General features: G+C 36.9%; 2 protein-coding genes across 8 annotated transcripts; both read left to right on the forward strand.

Moving 5' to 3' along the window:
- Positions 1-5,923: 5,923 nt before the first annotated feature.
- On the forward strand, positions 5,924-12,777 carry LOC119987314 (serine/Arginine-related protein 53). 4 transcript variants are annotated; one of them, XR_005465428.1, is made up of 8 exons: positions 5,924-6,564; positions 7,763-7,814; positions 9,471-9,560; positions 10,215-10,279; positions 10,474-10,632; positions 10,741-10,853; positions 10,946-11,318; positions 11,553-11,670. XR_005465428.1 is itself a non-coding variant. In XM_038832189.1 (6 exons), the coding sequence occupies exons 1-6, from the start codon at positions 5,971-5,973 to the stop codon at positions 10,789-10,791; spliced, it is 1,011 nt and encodes a 336-aa protein (XP_038688117.1). In that variant the 5' UTR covers positions 5,924-5,970; the 3' UTR covers positions 10,792-11,075. The 4 variants fall into 4 exon arrangements, 1 of the variants encoding a protein (XP_038688117.1); XR_005465429.1 differs by having other exon boundaries at positions 10,990-11,318; XR_005465430.1 differs by lacking the exons at positions 10,946-11,318; positions 11,553-11,670 and adding an exon at positions 12,410-12,777.
- A 2,809-nt stretch (positions 12,778-15,586) lies between these two features.
- Positions 15,587-19,935, forward strand: LOC119987349 (TORTIFOLIA1-like protein 3). Of its 4 annotated transcripts, none has more exons than XM_038832235.1 (5): positions 15,587-16,519; positions 16,608-16,716; positions 16,924-17,480; positions 18,230-18,661; positions 19,433-19,935. In XM_038832235.1, the coding sequence occupies exons 1-4, from the start codon at positions 15,734-15,736 to the stop codon at positions 18,614-18,616; spliced, it is 1,839 nt and encodes a 612-aa protein (XP_038688163.1). In that variant the 5' UTR covers positions 15,587-15,733; the 3' UTR covers positions 18,617-18,661; positions 19,433-19,935. The 4 variants fall into 4 exon arrangements, with proteins under 4 accessions (XP_038688163.1, XP_038688162.1, XP_038688161.1 ...); XM_038832234.1 differs by having other exon boundaries at positions 15,588-16,519; positions 19,446-19,935; XM_038832233.1 differs by having other exon boundaries at positions 15,588-16,519; positions 18,230-18,655.
- Positions 19,936-20,491: the final 556 nt, after the last annotated feature.

A 20,491-nucleotide genomic window follows, 5' to 3' on the forward strand; every position in this document is an offset into this window, starting at 1 on the left:
GGAACACACCATCACATCTAGGTCCCTTTAGGCTGGGTCTTGCTTCATTTATTCTTTTTAGTTAACAATTATACTTGCACATTACATATGTTTGTGGGGTATGCCATTTGAGATTAATCATGAATGTTGCTAGTGTTTTAAGAGGAGTTGGAATTTGTTGAGTTAGATACCTTGGCATGAAAAAGAAAAAGAAAAAAAAAAAAAAAAACAGAAAAGAAAAGAAAATCAATAAGTATATGCAAAATAATTGTGTGTTTGTCTTTGGTTTTTTTCTACTGAGTAACCGGGCCTCTTGCCTAGCAAGCAGTGAGTTTCGCGTAAAAAGGTAGAGAGACCGAGATGAATAATTGCATGACAAGCGAAGCCTCGTAGCCTTTTTGACTCGAGTCATTAAACTCATAGGGGTGTCTCTACACCTAATGCCCTAAGCCAAGTGGTTGGGAGTCATTGGTTGAAAGCTCGTTACATGGGTCAATTAGAAAGCTTAATGAGGTTTAGCATTGCACAAGTCATGAGGAAAAAAATGAAAAAAAAATTTTGAAAAAAAAAAGTGAAAAAGAAAAAAAAAATATATGCCTTGGTATTTCACTTGATGGTTCCAATGATTCTTGTGATACTGAAATACTTGTGTTATGATCAATTGGAAGTCAAACATTCATGTGTGATCTGTGCATAGAAATACACAAAGAAACTAATGGAATAGATGATGTAAGCAATTGGTTGAAGTGGCTGTACTGTGATGTGTGGAGTTCAAACTCTGAATTTAGTTGTGTGTGCACAGTTCTAAATTTTCTTCTATTGATGTTTTGTTGAAGATATCATGATGAATTGTGGAAAGGGAAAGGAAAAATGTTTGTGGGTGTCGTTCTAGTAAACCCTCACGAGACTATAACTCGTCCACTAGGGGCACCTAGGGGTTTAAAGGCTTGTTGTATACGCTGAATGCAACCGTGATTCCTACGAAAGTGAGTTAGGTTTTTTTTTTTATATTTTTTTTTATTTGTTTGATTTACTTTCTTTGCTCGAGGACTAGCAAGAATTAAGTTTGGGGGTATTTGATAAGCTCATATTTTCTTACATTTTAATACCTTTTAAACATGTCTTTGCTGGGAAATTGGTTTTAAAAAGGGCTTAATACTTTGTTTTTCGCATTTTCAGCTTTTTGGAGCAATTGGATGGTTTTTGGTGAAAAACAGCCAATGTGGAGTATTTTGAAGAACCGTCAATTGGAAAACAAAGTGAAGACCTTGAAGTTTCTTGGAGAATATTTTCAGAAATTTTCGTGGAACCAATTAACTCAGATTTTGAAGAAAAGTTGAGCTGAAGTGCAAAATCACCAAGACTGTGCTGCCTGCAAAGAATTGGGTCTAGAAGATTCCTCAGATTTTTGTTAAAGGCACGGGATATAGCTTTGGAAAGCCAGGATGTCAAGCTTCAAATTGCATATTTTTAGGGATTTTTCCAATTAATGAAACATGATCAAAATTGGAAATAAAAACAGCTGTTACCAATCTCGTTGAATGAAGGATTGAGATCTCCCATTAGCTGTTGTTAGTAAGGAAACTAAAGTTGATGGAAGAATTTCCTAGAAGGTCGGTAACGGGGAGAAAAGATATTTAAGAGGGATTTTTGGAGGACTTCTTGGACGACAGCCGGCAGTTCTACCTTGGTGCAATCTTAGACTTTTCATGTTTTTCCTTGAGTTTTCTTCTATGGTGATGTGTAACTAAATACGTTTGCTAGGGTATGATGAAATTTTAATATGATACTCTAGTTGTTATTGCTTTTATTCTTAATTACTCTTTTGATGTTGGATTTTTAATCACCATGTTATACTGTTTGAATGCATAGATGACTGATCACCAACTAGGTTTTCAAATAAGTAATCTGTTGCAAATTCACGTAGATACCATACGGGATTTGAGACCAGCTTCTAGTGATTAGAAATTGGAAACACTCAGGGTAGATACCATACTCCTAGGGTTTACATGGCATATTAAGGGATTCTTGCACTTAAGGACGTCTTGCATGGTCATATTTGAGTTAGATACCATAACCAAGTTGCATGTTAAGATAAACGAACTAGCCTAGATACCATAGGTAGTTCACGTCTTAGTGAATCTGTCAACGACATCAATTGAGTGAATTAAGAGTAAGGTGAGAAACAACTAGAGAGGATTATTAAGATGGATTCATCGTCCTAGTGCTTTCATCACATTGTTTACAACCCAGCTTGACAAGTTACGACTTTCTTATTTTCTATGTTTTTTGAAATCACAAACAATCATCATTCTGAATTATTTCAATAAGTACAATGATTAATTGCGTTGAATAGTTAATCCTTGTGGTACGACCTCGTACTTGTGTAATTTATTCTACTACGGACTTGTGCGCTTGCGAGTAATTTAATTTGGGATTTTTGTTTGCTTATTTTAAGCGATCGAAAATTGCTATTTACCAGTGAGTGGACGACAGCCGGCAGTTCTACCTTGGTGCAATCTTAGACTTTTCATGTTTTTCCTTGAGTTTTCTTCTATGGTGATGTGTAACTAAATACGTTTGCTAGGGCATGATGAAATTTTAATATGATACTCTAGTTGTTATTGCTTTTATTCTTAATTACTCTTTTGATGTTGGATTTTTAATCACCATGTTATACTGTTTGAATGCATAGATGACTGATCACCAACTAGGTTTTCAAATAAGTAATCTGTTGCAAATTCACGTAGATACCATACGGGATTTGAGACCAGCTTCTAGTGATTAGAAATTGGAAACACTCAGGGTAGATACCATACTCCTAGGGTTTACATGGCATATTAAGGGATTCTTGCACTTAAGGACGTCTTGCATGGTCATATTTGAGTTAGATACCATAACCAAGTTGCATGTTAAGATAAACGAACTAGCCTAGATACCATAGGTAGTTCACGTCTTAGTGAATCTGTCAACGATATCAATTGAGTGAATTAAGAGTAAGGTGAGAAACAACTAGAGAGGATTATTAAGATGGATTCATCGTCCTAGTGCTTTCATCACATTGTTTACAACCCAGCTTGACAAGTTACGACTTTCTTATTTTCTATGTTTTTTGAAATCACAAACAATCATCATTCTGAATTATTTCAATAAGTACAATGATTAATTGCGTTGAATAGTTAATCCTTGTGGTACGACCTTGTACTTGCGTAATTTATTCTACTACGGACTTGTGCGCTTGCGAGTAATTTAATTTGGGATTTTTGTTTGCTTATTTTAAGCGATCGAAAATTGCTATCAAGCTTAAATTGGAAAAATCCCTAAAAATATGCAATTTGAAGCTTGACATCCTGGCTTTCCAAAGCTATATCCCGTGCCTTTAACAAAAATCTGAGGAATCTTCTAGACCCAATTCTTTGCAGGCAGCACAGTCTTGGTGATTTTGCACTTCAGCTCAACTTTTCTTCAAAATCTGAGTTAATTGGTTCCACGAAAATTTCTGAAAATATTCTCCAAGAAACTTCAAGGTCTTCACTTTGTTTTCCAATTGACGGTTCTTCAAAATACTCCACATTGGCTGTTTTTCACCAAAAACCATCCAATTGCTCCAAAAAGCTGAAAATGCGAAAAACAAAGTATTAAGCCCTTTTTAAAACCAATTTCCCAGCAAAGACATGTTTGAAAGGTATTAAAATGTAAGAAAATATGAGCTTATCAAGAGACAATCTCTAATGTGTAGAATACCTTCTAGAAGACTTTCTAGAAGACTTTTCGATTAAATTTTCAGTAACATACGGTCTTAGACATGATCCACATTAATATCATGCACAAGTCTTCAATATTGTATCACTTGAATAATCGGGTATTAACTTCTTAACACTTTGCACAGCTGAATCCTTCACAAAATAATCTGAACCTTAAGGCTTGTTCCAACCACTGCAATAATTCCCCTAGTGGAATATTGATGAACTTAAGCTTTTATTGGTTTCCTAGAACTCCAAGCTCATAATTAAAAATCAGACTTATCACTATCCAAAACTGAATTAAGAGGTAGAACTCTCCAATTGTATATAAACTCAAAGAGCTTTATATTAGGCACTTAGGTTAATCATAATTCAAATTAGCCCAGAAAATTTCTAATTAATGCATGATAAATCATTCTAATGTTAGAATGTGCATACAAAGTTTCATAACAATCGGGTAAGGTTTGATCACTCAACGAAGCAAGTAGTACTAATAGTCAAAATCGATAAACTGTCAACCTACTGCCACTGTGTAGCCCCTGTGTGTGGTGGTTGAGATTTGACCGTTGCGCATTCATATGAAAGATCATGGTGAATATAATTCATATACCAAATTTCAAGTTCTCAAATGAAAAAGTTATGGGCTAACCAAGTTGACTACACATTTAGGGCATAAAAAGTATCATACGGCTAGGGCATCCACAAACTCAATTTAAAGGACATTTTCTCTTGAACTATCCCTTCAAATATGTTCATAATGATGAAACCAAGGTATGAAACAATGTAATAAACTAATGAAATTTTATACAAATAATTCAATATTTTAAAAATAAACAATAAGATTTATCATATTAGACAAATAATTACATTATTTTTGAAAAATAATATATTTCAATTATTTTCAATAGTAAGAATAATGCAATTAGAAGGTTATTACATTGTAAAAATTAAAGGATTGACACAATGTAATAAAACATTATTTTAAGTGTTACAGATTTTTAGACACAATCTCAAAAACAATATAATTAAGAATGGTGAGGTAAAACATATCAACTATGAGTCTTGTTGGAAAGAGTTTTACATACTAACTCTGAAGATGTAATTTGTTTCGAAATGTAACATATATTTTGAGAGATAAAAAGTTTTGAAATTCCATTTAAAAAAGTAATAGAAGCTTGAAAACTGTTGTGCCCACTTGTTTCAAATTATCTTATTTATCTTTGTTTTCTATGTCATCATGCCTATTTGGCATGCCACATCAATTATGGACCCTTATGGCTGAACTTACTAGGGATCCTAGCACTTCCGAATATAAATTTTTTTATCTTGCCACGTGTATATATATAATCAGATGAGAGATTCCACGTTTGCAAATCACCTCGTATTTCTGATCGAGACTGAAACATGTATTTAATTGAACGTAGGGATGACAACGGGTCAGGTACCCTTCCAATTAGTAAATATCAAAACTGTTTTCATTTAAGATACTCTATACCAAAACCGTTCCAAAACCATTTAAATTTCCAAACCCGAAACCGTTCCATAACCATTTACCATTTAACTTTTAATATTTTTTTTTTCTTTGATGATTATATTAATATAAATTAATATTGAGTATGATTTATATTAATTATGATTTTATAATTCAAATTAGTCTAATTTATAGTTTTATTAGTATGCTTCAATAAATATATACGTTTTAATATGCTTTATCATGTTATAATTTAGTATCCTAGTAGTATACCTTTATAGATGATTTATCAGATTATTACTATAATGGATCTTTTTATTAAACGATTCGGGTATCCTAAACCCGACATCAAAAACCAAACCCGACCTTAAACCTTGACGGGTTTGAAAACCAAAACCAAAACTATTTTCAAAACCTATAGAATCGGTTTTTGGGTTTTAAATGGATCGAGTACCCTACGGATAGTGCTCGGATCGGTTTTTTTTGCCATCCCTAATTGAATGAAAATATTAGAGACTCTCAAAATATAACCCCAAAAATTCCCCAAATCTATGTGGTATTAAAATAATCATTGATTAAAAACATATATGTAGGACTTACTTTACATCCAACACACCACATTAAATGGGGTAGCTAGGGGCACACCTTTTGGGGTGGAAACAAGAAATTTCAAAGTTCAAGGGTAAAATCTAAAAAACTGTGATAGTTTAACTGTTTAAGAATATAAACGAATATTTTGTCCTCTGGCCTTTGGGATCCGAGGATTCCTCCGTAACGATGGAGGAAGAGAATGCCGTAGCTTACTACGACGAGCTCACCCGGAAAGGTCAAGGAGCAGCCCGATTCAAGAGAGGTCTGGGATTCTCTTCCGGCAACGACGCCGTTCCTTCTAAGTCCTCCTCCTCTTCTTTCCTCAGCAACTTCGTCAAGGCCTCAAGTCCTCCACAGACCTCAAATCTCGAAAAGCAAGCCCAGCTAGAAACTATCCAGAACAAGCTCAAGAAGAAATCCAGAGACGAGCCTCCTAGGAGTGAGAGAAGTAGCAGAGAATCGAGTCACCGGCAACATGGCTCGAGAAATAGGGATAGAGATGATAAGAACGGAGAGAGGTATTCCAGTAAGCGAAGTAGAAGTAGAAGCAGAAGCGGAGAGAGACGCCGCAATATAGAGAGAAACAGAGAGAGGGAGAGAGATAGGGATCGGAGAACGAGAAGGAGCAGGAGTAGGAGTTGGTCACCGCGTAAGGAACGGAGATCGGAAAAGAGGAGGAGCTTGTCCCCGCGCAGGTCGAAGAGAGATACTGAGAAAGAGGGGAAGGAAAGAAATGGCGGCGTTGATTATTCGCGTTTGATTGATGGGTATGACAAGATGGTATGTCGTTTACACCAATGTAATGCTGTTTGATAAATTTCATTGTTCATTTGCACTGATCCTAATTTTATTATCTATGCTCAAATCTATTCAATTATATTAAGTATTAAAGCTGAATGAGATTTTGTGTAATGTGAATTTTCCACTGAAATAAAAAAACTGCGAGAGTTCATATTATTGTTTGAACATGTGAATATGATTAGTGCGTAGTTTTTGTTGACGGTGGAAGAAAGGTGAACTAGTACCGTCTTTTTGAATGTAAGTGTTTGATATGTGGATTCTACTTCATCCCAAAACATTGATTATTGCATGTAGCTTAGCCTAGTGATAGCCTAGTAATCAGATGTTCCTTCAAGTTGTCTTTAGGAACTTCTCAATAGAACACACGCTAATGTTTCACCAGATTTGATTTTCAAACATATATTTAAGAGAAATGCCGCAGCAGGTCTCTTTTTCTTTCTCTGGTGTTAGTCTCTTTGTAATATTCTGATCGTCAACTCTCTCTGCTTTGGAGTATATGCAGGATATATTCTTTAGTACGGCTAATTTATTTTACCCATCCATAAGTTATTTCAATTACAAGGTGCACGATATACCTCTTGGCTGTTGCTTTTGCCGTTCTTAATTTGGATATTGTTATCTTTTCCACTTTGTGGAACGAGCAATGCCACAATCCCCCAAATATTGTCCCCCATTTTAACCCCCAATCCATGTGGCATGTGGGATTTCCATTGATTATGAACATAGATGTAGGGTCCCCTAAGCATCTAGTACTTTATATGGATGGGGGTTAAAATGGGGGTAAGAAATTGGGGGACGAAGCATTTTTCTTGTGGAATATGCAGAGCAGTTGCAAATACAAGTTGTCGTATTTCAGTATGGGGGTGGATATCTATTATATGTTCCTTCCAGAACTTACAATATCATCTTTTACCTCTATGAATATGTATTGCAATTGACATTAAAATTTTGAGAGTCCATTGATATATGCATCATTAACAGAGTTCACGCATTAGATTGAATACTAGTAGCATTCTTACTTCCATTTGGCATGGTGAAATAAGTGTACTGAGTAAGTGCATGTGTAGTCTCACTAAGTAGCTCTCTCTCTCTCTCCCCATTTTGCATGAGCATTCACACTTGTTTGTGCTCACCTTTAGGTGGAAACATGCTAAGAAATTATCTTCCTTGTGGACAGACACCATCTGAAAGAGTCAAAGCCCGGATGAAACTTCAGCTTGATGAGACTGGTAACGGATAACCTGTTGCCGTAGAAATTGGTTTGAAATGCTAAATTCCTGTTTTTTTCTCTTAAATACTTTGGTTTGTGTCATTGGGGAAAATAATAGATGCACATCATCACTTCAGCATTTGCCAATTTGTTAATTTATCTGACAAGTGACAACCAAGAGTTGTGTGTGGTTGGGCTAGTACATTTTGGTCACAGTCTATAGCCTTTAGCCTTGTTCTTTGAAGCTCTGTATCTTTCAAATGAAGGGCATGACTAATACTCGGTTTCCCCGCAGCTATAACCCACCCACAGTATTTTCAGGGAATTTTTTTTTATAGTAATGAATATTGCTCTATTTTATTAATTATTTAGAGAAAAATTGGGGAAACTTTGTCTAAATATTTAATCTTCTGAATCCGACCATTGAGTAACCGCGGAAGTAGGTTATGCAATTGAGTCATCTATTGAGTGCAAAAGAGTTCTTTTTTAATGGGCACTAAGAAAGTGCAGCCAAACAAGAGAAATGTACACAGGAGAAAGAAAGTACAAAGAGAGGAGAATCAAAGGAAGAACGAAGGAAAACAATAGAGTTTTAAGTTACATCAGGGCACATGGTTGCAAGTATACTGTTGTAGTATCTTGATAGCCAAAATTTGAAAGTATAAAGCCAATTGTCTATGAACTTGTCTAACTTAGATCTTGCTCGCAGAAGAACCTGTTATTTCTTTCAATCCATATCAACCATTATGCAGGCACGCTTTCACTTCTAACCCTGCTCATTCCCATCATCATCCCGATTGTTTCCCAAACTTTTCCAGTTACATTGTAGAAGAATGCGACTCTTAGATTCCTCCTCTCTTGTACAAGAAACATCTGTTAGGGAGTGCTAAACCTTTCTTTCTAGGTTCGCCAACATCAAAATATTTTTCCCGTACTGCTTCCCGAATCCAACGTAAAGAAAGATTTTAGAAGGAATTATAGCTTTCCATATTCATTCCCATGGAAAATCAGCTATGCCCTGGTCGCGTTTCTACCAACTCATTGTAACTAGACTCACTGTGTATCTTTTGTCCTAAAAAATGTCCCAAGTTGCTGTTCCTACTTCCTAGTTGTAGTGGAATCAAGGAACTGTAGCACTCACTGTCTATGACTTATTTTAGAATGGCCACATTGTAGAGGAAATTGAGTCTTTAATGAGTGTGGGGCTTTGGGCCCATGCAGCAATCATACCAGAACCTGACTTTTTGTTGCCAAGGCCAACCTTGAAGCTAGAGTGTTTTCTTTTCTAGTCCTCTCAGCCGTTGCTTATATGTTTTCATAACCCTGTCCCATAAGGGTTTCTATTCAAGTTGGTGATATGGTCTCCATTGCTTAGTGCTTTCCTCCACAGCTGATAATTTGCAGTTACCAAACCTCTAAATCCATTATTCCAATTCGCCATCAATGGCTCTTTTAAACTCTGCTAGAGGTGTGATAGCTAGACCACCAAAGTTTCTCGGTAAACTTAACCTTCCACTGAATCTACTTAAACTTTCTGCAGGCTTTGCTTTCTCCCCATAAAACCTCTTTTTTGTAGGTATTTAACTGTATTAATGCTGTCAAATATAGATAGGACTTTGATTTGAGACAAATGATGACCAACATTTATCTTGTTATCCTGCTTGCATACGTGTAGCTGAAAAGGATGTGGAAAAAGGCATGTCCTCTGGCTGGGAACGATTTGAATTCAACAAGGACGCCCCGCTAGATGATGAGGAAATTGAAGGTATAACATGTTAATCTAGATTTCCTTTATGAATATACTGTATATTACATGAAGTCCGTCATCCAAAGACAATAGGTTTGGGTTGTATCTTTTCACCAGTTGTTTGTCGGTGGCAGATACTTTATCTTTGTTACCCAATTCTAGTATTTATTTGCTATCCATACTTCATACCGTGTTTTTCTTGCATTTTTCTCATTTTTTCACTTACCTTATTGTTGAAACATTTTAAATGATTTTATACTGTATTAGGTGTTAATACTGCTTGTGAAAATAATCTGTATATATCTCAGAAATAAGTATGTTGTATCTGATGATTTGCTGGACACAATCTTTATCAATGACCTTTGCAAACACCTGGTAAGAGAATGACAGCATAAGAAGAACGAAAAAAATGTGATATCTTTAAAAAATTTTAGGTTCAACATTTTGACAATTGACATTAGGAAATTCGGAAGTATTCTTGGTTATATACTATGTTTGTTTATATATGTTGAAGTTAAGCACATTAAAAATGCCAGTAAATTGCTTATGTGAACAAAATGGACTTGATTAACATATTTACTGGTATGCTTGGCATTAAGAGTTTTTGAGTAAATAGCCTTAAACTCACATAGGCAAAGTTGAACTGATGCTTTATGCTCACTGAATCTGCAGCTGCAGAAGATGATACAACCCTGGTCAAGCACATTGGCCAGAGTTTCCGGTTTTCTGCTGTTGAGGTACAGTGCAACATTTCTTTAGGTTTCCCTTGTTTTAAGCACCCATTTCATATGTGCTAGTTTTCATGAAATAGTAAAGGGTGAGTATGTGGAAGAGAAGGGGAATCTGTAATTTCTGATGCGATTGTTCATCTATTTTTTAACACAAAATATTCACGTTTATAATGCAATGTTTATTTGTATGAATTTTGAAGGCTAGAAGAGAGGATCAAATCAAAGCTGCTCATGATGAGGCTATGTTTGGTGCTCCAGCACTCTCATCATCCGTCAAACCAATTAATGAGCCTGAAACAGAAATCATCGAAAGAGAGAATAGTGGAAGTGGCCTTGCTGCAAGTCTCATAAGTGAGAAGGTAAGCACACTCAAGAGCATATATGTGATAAAAATAAAGTGAGAAAAGCTTAGACAACAGTTATTTTTAATCCGTGAAACCAGATAAATTTTCTTTACGGTGTGTCAGGTACTTGCAAAGCAACAAGGTTCATGGCGTGACCGTGCTCGTAAAACATAGGTCAACATGCTGATGTGTGGTCTCAAGAAATTGTCACGCTGTTGCTGGCATGTTACCATCTGGTAAACTGCACCACTCAAATTTATTTTATTGCAAGTTTTATACACAACAGTGGAGATAAAATGAACTTGATAGGAAACTATTGACTTGACAGTTTCTGTTGCATTCAGTTTCTGATTGCACTGTTTCCATACACAGCAGCAGTAGATAGATTAAAATTTGGAGAGGGTCAAATGGTAATCAGATGATGTGAAATGGAAATGGAAACGTGATTGCTCTCGCTATGTTTGTTCGATCTAACCCAGAAACCACCTTCCCTGGATCTTTTGTTGCACTTTTTCGTTTGTTGTTTAACATGGTTGAGATCACCTTGCTTCATATGTTCCTGCTTCTAATCTTGTAAATTTAGTCTCAACAATGTAGAAATGAATTATTTATTTGTTGTAATGCCTATGTTCTGAATTATGACCGTTAAAGTTTATGACATTGGTAGACATTGTTGAAACAGAAAATGAGCAGCTTCTAGAGTTAAAGTAACTTCCTGCCCAAAATAGCTTCAATTTTTGGCAAGTGAATTTTTTTGGCGTCATTATCACGTGGCACAAATTCTGTAATTGGCTGGTGTGTGTGGAGCAAGTGGGCTAATGTTTTTAAGATTTACCATGTAAGATGGAATCCAATATGGTTGTGGCCGAGTTTTGGATGGGTTTCTTATCATAAAATGACCACTTTTTTACTTTATTTTTCTTTTTATAGATAAGATTAAAATTGATTGTATAAATGAATATTTAAATTATTTAGAGAGTGGTTTAAAGTGTTTGATGTGTGAATGTACTTTTTGAGAAACTGAAAATTTATAAAAAGTGTGTAAAAACTGAATATTTGGAGTTTTCGTTAAGAGTGTGCTGTGGATGGTCTAAGGCCTCTCCCTTCACTCACAGTCACACAACCAGACCTGCCTACCCCAGAGGCCTAAACCCTTCTCCTTTATCCAAGAAACCCGGCCAACCCATTACACATTTTTCATTTCTCACAAGGGAGCAAAAAAGAAAAAGAAGAAGGGCATGTCACCATTCAAGGTGGATAATTTTTAAAATTCAAATTTAAGAAACATCTCTCTCTCCTATATTTACTCACCTCTATTCATAGTCACTGTCTCTCTCTTTTATCTCTCTTCTCCTCACTGCCAAAGCACAAAGTTGACCATCCAGCCATCGATCGGGGTCACCAACCCATCGAACTAAAGCGCTAGAATGGCATGAATCATCCTCAGCCTTCGTAGCATCACTAAGCTTCACTAATATAAAGACTTCAAGATACTACTGTCAATTGTTATCACACCTTAAAGTTCAATTCATTTCAATAGGTACTAGAAACTCATTGCAGTGCATTCGTACTTGAAGTTTTCTTTTGTTCAAACGGTATTCAAGTCACTTATAAAAATGAACAGGGAAAAGTATATTAGAAATGATGAACATTATTTACACTACACCGTTTACTAAGTACACCCCCACAAACATTCTAAAAACACTGATCTATAAACACCCCCTCTTGACTCAACTGTTTCCCTCCTCATTCTCTCATTCTCCTTCCTTTCCCTCCTCATTATCTCCTATAGAGCATCTTCCTAAAATTATCAGACGATTCTTCTACGGGTTCTTGGTTGGAACATTCGACGGAGTTGTGGGCACAGCAGAGGAAGACGATATGGACTACGAAGAAGCAATGGATGATGAGGAACACTCCTTCGATGGAGAAGAGAACGTTGATGAGGAATAGATAAGCTTATCCCTAATCCAATGCAATAGGTTGGCGACAGATGTTTGCTTCTAGGATAGAAAAATTCACGACACTTTCATCGTCAAAGCTATTAACATAGCAATTGTGGAGTTGGTAGATTGATTGAAGGTCATCATATGAGCTGCAAGAGTTGAATGTATTGAATATATGGACTATGCAGGAGCACACTGCAAAGCCTTCTTCATTTTCTTTAGGACTGATATGACTGCTTATCTAATTGTGGTTATTATTGAATAGTACTACAGCACTACTTAATGATTTTATGTTCATATTTGTCTCTGATTTCATGTTCTGCTATAGGTATATTGCATTGGATGAGATACTCTGTTTTCGGATCGTCTCTATATTGTTTTCTGTTATGCATAGGATGCAATTTGTAAATTTTGAAAAAAAAAACACAAAATGGGGTGAACTCATAATGTTTTTAACTAGGGTTTGTTTAGAGTGAGGTGAACTCATAATTGCGGCACTAAACTACCAGCTTTGCAAGCCATAATAATTCAAGTTCCTATTTTCATTGATATAATCAGATTCATAACCCTAAAACTGAAAAAAGGTATACAAAAAACGAGCTACATATTTACAATAACCTCTGCTTTTATGGAGAATTTAGGGAGGGAGATGCTCAACATCCATCGAGAAAATAGATTGCGACTCTCTCATTCCTCAAAGTAAACTTTTTGTTGTTTCCTTCTCTTGCAACCAAAAAAAGAAGTCCAGAGAGTTTAATTTGTATGCAATGTGACTGTGAGGCATATAAACTAGGACTTTTATCTATATAAATCATACGGTATACACCAAATGTATTGGTTGCTTGAATCTAAGCGATGCTTGTGGTGATTTTAGAGCTTAATGATCGGTTCAATAAGATAAATTATGAGTTGGTTCTTTGTGTTGGTTGCTTGAATCTATGTGATGTTTTTGGCGATTTTGATTCATAAAAGTTGATAAAGTTGGCTTAATTTTATCTCGATAACTTCTCTCTCATAGAATGCATGACTCTTGAGCATCAACTAGAGACATGCATTCCAGATGTACGAACAGATGACAAATCTAGTGAGTTGAAGGGACTTGGTGATCTTTCTAGATTGTTAGTGCAAACAAAGAAGCATCTCTCATTTCCTTTGGTCTATCGACTTTTAAAGTTAGCATTAGTTTTGCCCATAGCAACGATAAGTATTGAAAGATATTTTTCAGGAATGAACTTTGTCAAAAAGGATTTGCACAATCGGATGAGTGACTAATTTTTAAATGATTGTCATGTATATTTCATAGAAAATAGTTGCTTAGAACTATTAATAATGATATTGTAATAGTGTATTTTTAGAAAATAAAAACTTGTAAAGAACAATTGTGATACATGAATATCTAATATTTTATTACTTGAAATTATTACTAACGTTTTTCTTCATGCCATAATACTAACCTAAAAAAAAAAATTCAGGGGCAGCCCGAACTCCCGCTATTTATTTTTGCCTCCAGTGATTTCGAATCCTGGACCCGCTACTAATCAACAATAATGTGGGTTGATCACATCGCAATCATGTGTGTATTCCTTATAAAAAATAGTTCAAATATTTGGAATTCCCATGATTCTTGGTCATTTAAAAAAATGTTTCAATACTAGTTGAGAAGAGTCTTGGGTTCAATTTCCAATATAAGTCATATCTTTGTGATCACGCGCTGAGTTTTGACTCAACATATCATATTGTCAATTGAAAATTTTTGTGCAAAAGCTTGACGACCAAAGTTTAGACCCATACAGATGTTAAAGGACAAACTTGTATAATGTCATTCTCGATTAAAAAAATCAGAAAAAAGGTGGTTCATTTGCTTGTAATACTAAATGTTATGTCACTTTTATTTGTTAAACTGTGGGAAGACATGCTTGTTTTTGCTAATTTGGAAAATCATACCTCACCTGCTTTACAAGCATATTAGGTTAGGAGATCAACAAGAAGCCAACATTCCCATCCACATTTAAATTTCGTTCAAAATACTTCATTGATTGCCTTCATAATAAGTTACTATGATTACATCAACAATTAACAATTACCAATTAAATTATTATTATAAAAAAAAATTTTAATTAGTTTTCATAAGTACAAAAATACAAAAAAAAAAAAAAAAGAGTTAATTGATGGATTCAATTTCAAGGCTGCCGACATTATTTTTGTGTACATAACCAGCATTAGAAAGCCATGTAATAAATATGCCATTGTAAATGTCCCTGCTTCAAATCCAACCGACAAGAGCGACATGATAACAACCTTAATTATAGGGCTAAAAATGTGCAAACCCATTTTGTCAACCAAAGAGCATAACCCATGAGCTATGGTAAATTAGTAACCACTACTATTGAGTTCATAGATTTTTTTTATAAGTTTTGAATCAAGTATTAGAAAATTCAATCCAAACACATCAACGTGATATTGTTCGTTATGTGCTTAAAGTCTACAATGATTTGTTCTCCAAGACAGTTTCCAAAATACTTAAGTTAAGGAAACGCATTACTAGTGTGAGAGTAGTTGAATCTTTGCTTGTGTATTAGTTAGTTGAGTTATGCCAATCCGAGTGTGACTATAAGTCTTGACATTTCCCCTCACTTGTGGACTCATTTATGCGAGGTCTAATAAGTAGACACGAGTAGAGACTAGAGATAATGTCCAAATGGACCGAATATTAGCTTCGATCCCATGTTAAAAAATTTAACCCAGATACATCAAAGTGATATTGTTTGTTTTGAGCTCCAGGCCGACACAAATTTATTCTCCTAGATCCTCGTTGAAATACTTAAGCTTAGAAAACTCATCACTCGTGTCAGAGGAGTTAAAACTTTAGTTATATACCACTCTGTTAAGTTTTGAATTTTGATGTAAAAGTTAACCTTCGAGTGAAAGTGAACACCGACGACCACGATCATGAGGAAATAGTCCTTGTAATCAAAACGGCACCGCTTCATTCCTGCAAACCTTTAATCACTTCCTTCCTCGTGCTTTTAAAAAGCTGTACAACATGGCAGCATGAACAAAGGAACACCGCGAAACCAACCGCCAATGCTGCCAGAAATCCCACCTTCGCCACCTCCTAACCACCGCTGACTGACTTCACGGCCTAACGAGCTAAACTCTGCCATTCCAACATGGCCCAAAACCTCAAACTCAAGGTCTTCACATGCCTCACAAAGCTCGGTGATCGCGATACATACTCCATTGCTACCTCCGAGCTGGACTCCATTGTTGCTTCTTTGGACTCTTCAACTCTTCCCACCTTCGTCTCATGTATACTCTCTACTGACACCACCGACAAACCTGCCATCCGCAAGCACTGTCTTCTTCTCCTTGCCGATATTTCCATCTCTCATACGCAATCTCTCTCTCCCTTCCTTCCCAAGATCCTAGCCCATCTCACTCGGCGTCTTCGGGACTCCGACTCCTCCGTCCGATCACAATGCATTTCCACAGTTTCTGCATTAACCGCCAATGTGACCAGAGCTCCATTTTCTTCGGCCTTCTTGAGGCCCTTAAGCGACGCGCTCTTCACGGAGCAGGATCGCAACGCCCAGATCGGATCTGCTCTGTGTCTCGCTGCTGCGATCGATGCGGCTCCAGATCCTGATCCCGGCAGGCTCGGGCGGGCATTGATGCCGAAGCTGGAGAGATTGCTGAAGAACGAGGGGTTTAGGGCAAAGAGTGCGGTGCTTGTTGTCGTCGGGAGTGTGATAGGGGCGGGTGCGTTGTCGGGGCGGGGCGTTGAGGGGTTAAGAAGTTTGGTGCAGTGTCTACTGGGTTTTTTGAGCAGCGAGGATTGGGCGGCGAGAAAAGCTGCGGCAGAGGGACTGGAAAGGTTGGCCATTGTGGAGACTGACGCCTTGCCTGAGTTTAAGGCCGGATGCTTGAAAGCCTTTGAGAATCGGAAATTCGATAAGGTTCGTAAATTTTGCAGCATAAATGTTCATTTCAGATGTTAGATTCTAATTTTTTTTCCATGGCTTTGATTTCGATTCCATTTCAAAGGTGAAGGCTGTTAGAGAGGTTATGAATCAAATGATTGAGGCGTGGAAGAAGGTCCCTGATGTTTCAGAGGAGGCATCACCGCCACCTCAATCACAGGCTTCTTCCAGGGGTACATGATTTTTTTCATCTGATTTTGTTAAAACTTTACTCTTCTGATTGATTTATTGGGTATTTGGTATGATTGATTGGGATTTCTGGCATTTTAGTTAATTGGGTTATGTTTTAGATGGTTTTACTATTATCATTTCATAGCTCTTTTGTCTTCTATATCTATCCATTGATTTCCTTATGAATTGCTGGTCCCCTGTGGAATCAGAGGATGCTATTGATGGGCGCTACCCACCTGGATCCAAGAATTCTATTGCTGCTCGTTCTGAAGCTCATCGAATGAGGAAGAAGACAAGTCCTGCTAGCAGGTCAACTCCACCTGCTAGTTCATCGGCAACTGTTGCGGGGAAGAAAAATCCTTCAAATAGCAGTCTAAAGAAAACAGGTCCGGCCATATTCCAGAAGCTAGACTGTAAGAAGGCTTCAGACTGTAATGTTGGAATCACTGTTCCAATTGCTGCCTCTTCAATTGAAGGTTGTGATGATACTCATAAGATGAAAGAGGAGCAGGGAAGCGGCAAAACTAGGTTCGGAGTTCTGGAGACAAGGCGAGCCCTTTTTAATAAGAGTTCTGATGAAAACACACACAAATTTAGTGCATCTCGTGTGGCTCCATGCCATGAGGAGAGTCCAGAATCTAATGTTCTGAATAGAGATACTGAAAATCACAATAACAATCACAAAGAGTCTGAGGATTTATCTCTGATAAGCAAGCAACTTGTTCAGATTGAAAAGCAACAATCTAGTCTGTTAGATCTTCTCCAGGTTTGTTGCCAGCGCTTGAAAATTGGGCTTGTTAGGAATATAACTTATCAACTTCAATTGGATTTGTCAAACTACGATTTATTTTGCCCAAAATTTTCCTTTGCGTTATTCAGTGTATGGTAATTTATTCATCTTGTGGTTGATTTTGCCTTACCATGAGAATGTGGTAGATTAATTTTTCATCTGTGGTTCTCTGGCATAAACTATTGATAAACTAAGATGGCAAACCGAGAACTTCCTTATTTTGTGCATCATATTTGTGAGTCCCTAAATAATTGTACACATTATAATTTGGTTATCTTTCTTTTATTACAAAAAACAAGCATATGGTTTTCTTGACTAAATGAATCTTGGAATGTGGCTTCTGCAGCTAATGGTTTATAGTTCCTGGCTATGTTTTCTGTAACAATACTATTCCCAGTGCTATTTAGTGCTTACTGTTCTCTCTTGAAGGTCATGTATGGAATGAAAAACTAGTTAAAATGAAATGTTAATTTGCTTGCAAATGTGCTATAAATAAGTTCATGGCAGTTTACATTGAACCTCCAAAGTGATTGCTTGGAGGAAATTTAATGTCTAAAGCACTTGCCTTCGTCAGAAAGGACTATAGTATACTAGCAAAATACAGAGTTTCCTAGCCTGATCAGTTGGAATAAAATGGTAGTTGATGGCTGTCAATGTGTGAAAATAGTAGGGTACGTTTTGCAGAAAGTCATATCTCATGATTCTCCTTTTCTTCTTGCATTTAGAGATTCATTGGCAGCTCACAAACTAGTATACATACTCTCGAGACACGTGTGCATGGCCTGGAGCTGGCTCTGGATGAGATCTCGTATGACTTAGCAGTAAAAAATGGAAGAATGACTAATGCTGGCTCTCATGGAACCACATGTTGTCTTCTCCCTGGCGCTGAGTTTTTGAGCTCCAAGTTCTGGAGGAGAACAGAAGACCGACAGATGACCTCTAAGTTTTCTACTTCCAATGGTATCCCATCGGCCACCATGCGTAGCAGAGGTTATAAAAGTGGCACTGCTGGAACATCTAAGCTCGACCACCATAGGTTGCAGCTTCAGGGAGGTGGTGGATTCATAGTGAATCCGTTGGCTGAGATTCAAGGTGCAACTCAGAGATTTTGAATCACTAGCAACAGAAGCAGTATCAACATCCAAAATTTGGTACAGGCTTCGATTTTATCATTCAGTGTCGTAAATTTTCTCTTAATTCCTTCTGCTTTCATTTCCTTTCTCTTGTCTTGTTAGTTTTCCCATATGTGCAGCTTATATGAATATAATCTTCTTGTTGATCATCAAATGTCTTCCATGGCCAATTAGCATGCTTGTAGGAAATCAGGCTCATCAAAATGATCCATTCTCATATGGATTTAAAGTGACAAAGCTTGATTCACAAAAAAAAAAGAAAAAAAGAGTTGTCTTAGCAATATGGTGCGTGGCACTAAGATGACCATGAAATCATTGGTATCTGTACATTCTGCATACACTCATCACAGAACAGCTCTTACTTCACGTGAAGTTGGACAGTTCTCCAGATTCCCAGATGAATAGAAAAATAGAAAATTTCTTTTAGTTTTTGGCTTGGTTGGCATACTTGTACCAATCAGAGGCTTTAGCTTGGGGTTGGTTTGGTATGAAAAGAACTAAAGAAGGCCTCTGGTAATGTTTCTTCTTCCTGTTTCTTTGGGTTGCACTCCCTTTGTGCCAACAGGAGTTGATTTCTTCTGTCTAACCCACTTGTTCAAATTGGAAGTTCTTTTCAGTGAGTAGGTCTGGAATTATCACTGTAGTATTGGCTAAAATTTATTATTTTGAGCCATTGCAGTGAAGCTGCTTTTACAGTTTGCATTTTCCACTGGAGATTTGATATGCTAAACAGACATTGCTCTCTCATCTTCTTGTTTAGTCTGCTTGACATGTCATTTTCTCTGATTGTCCTAGCTCATCTCTTCAGATTGTGGGTGCTATGGAGACGCTTAGATTTGCTGGATGGTGAAGAAAACGGATATATATGATTGAGGGGACGTGGTAACAGTCCCTTCATGGAATTTCATATCGCCTACCATGGAATGCCTTGTAGCAAATAGCAGGTTGTTCCAGCATTTCTCATCCACTATTGAAAACAGTCGCGCTTTCTATAGAGACCAAATGAAGCAAATTCAACATTTTCAGTTTACCATTCTTTTTCCCTATACTTACAAGCTCTCATGACCCCTCGGAGTGCGTGTGCATTGCTAAATACTGGAAGATCATATGGTTCGGATGTGTATACCGGTACGAGAGTAATTTTCTTTGTGCGTGCTTAGTTTTCACTCAATACAAATTTCCAAAATGATACATGGGGATGAAGAAGTGGTTATGAAGAGCATGAAGATGTTATCTGAAATTTTATTTTGAAATATCATATGATAGTGCCTCGTGGTTGGTAGGCATGTTGTGCTGTGTCTCATCATCTTATGTTTGCCTTGTTAAATATGTGTTTGGTGAGCAATAATGTTGAATTGTTAAGAGCTAATAATGGGTAGGTTACTTCTCCAACCCCTATCCTAGGGCATTTGGTATTTGAAGACTGAAAAGTGACTGCCTGGTTGATACAATTCACCAAAACGACAAATGAAACCTAACCTTTACTTAATACAGTGTGGCGAGTCCCACCACAACCATATACTACTAATACTTTCACTCAATGTCATAGCTGCAGTAGGGCCATATGAAAAAGGTACATAATTCAGGTAATATTGATGGGCAGTTCTCTATCTGTAAGAAAAAGCAATGTTGCAACCTCAAGGCCATATCTTGCACACCGATGACAGGTTGTGTGGGGCTTGAACATGGGCAGTTGGGCTGGGGTAGATGATAGTTTGTGTGGAGCCTGATCATGGGCAGTTGGGCCAAGATGGAAAGACCTAAATATTTATTGCATCTCATTCTTAGTGAAAACGGCGATTCTCATGAACGTAACCTGTATCGGGTGAAACACATTTAAAAATCTTGTGTCTC

Source organism: Tripterygium wilfordii, chromosome 20 (genome assembly GCF_013401445.1).
Source record: "Tripterygium wilfordii isolate XIE 37 chromosome 20, ASM1340144v1, whole genome shotgun sequence".
NCBI lineage: Eukaryota > Viridiplantae > Streptophyta > Magnoliopsida > Celastrales > Celastraceae > Tripterygium > Tripterygium wilfordii.

Bases quoted from the DNA above. Each gene is read 5' to 3' on its own strand.
- LOC119987314 (XM_038832189.1), top strand. From the start codon at position 5,971: ATGGAGGAAGAGAATGCCGTAGCTTACTACGACGAGCTCACCCGGAAA. The intron at 9,561-10,214 runs GTATAACATGTT...CTGAATCTGCAG, and splicing joins AGATGATGAGGAAATTGAAG to CTGCAGAAGATGATACAACC. The intron at 10,633-10,740 runs GTAAGCACACTC...ACGGTGTGTCAG, and splicing joins CAAGTCTCATAAGTGAGAAG to GTACTTGCAAAGCAACAAGG.
- LOC119987349 (XM_038832235.1), top strand. From the start codon at position 15,734: ATGGCCCAAAACCTCAAACTCAAGGTCTTCACATGCCTCACAAAGCTC. The intron at 16,717-16,923 runs GTACATGATTTT...CTGTGGAATCAG, and splicing joins ATCACAGGCTTCTTCCAGGG to AGGATGCTATTGATGGGCGC. The intron at 17,481-18,229 runs GTTTGTTGCCAG...TCTTGCATTTAG, and splicing joins GTCTGTTAGATCTTCTCCAG to AGATTCATTGGCAGCTCACA.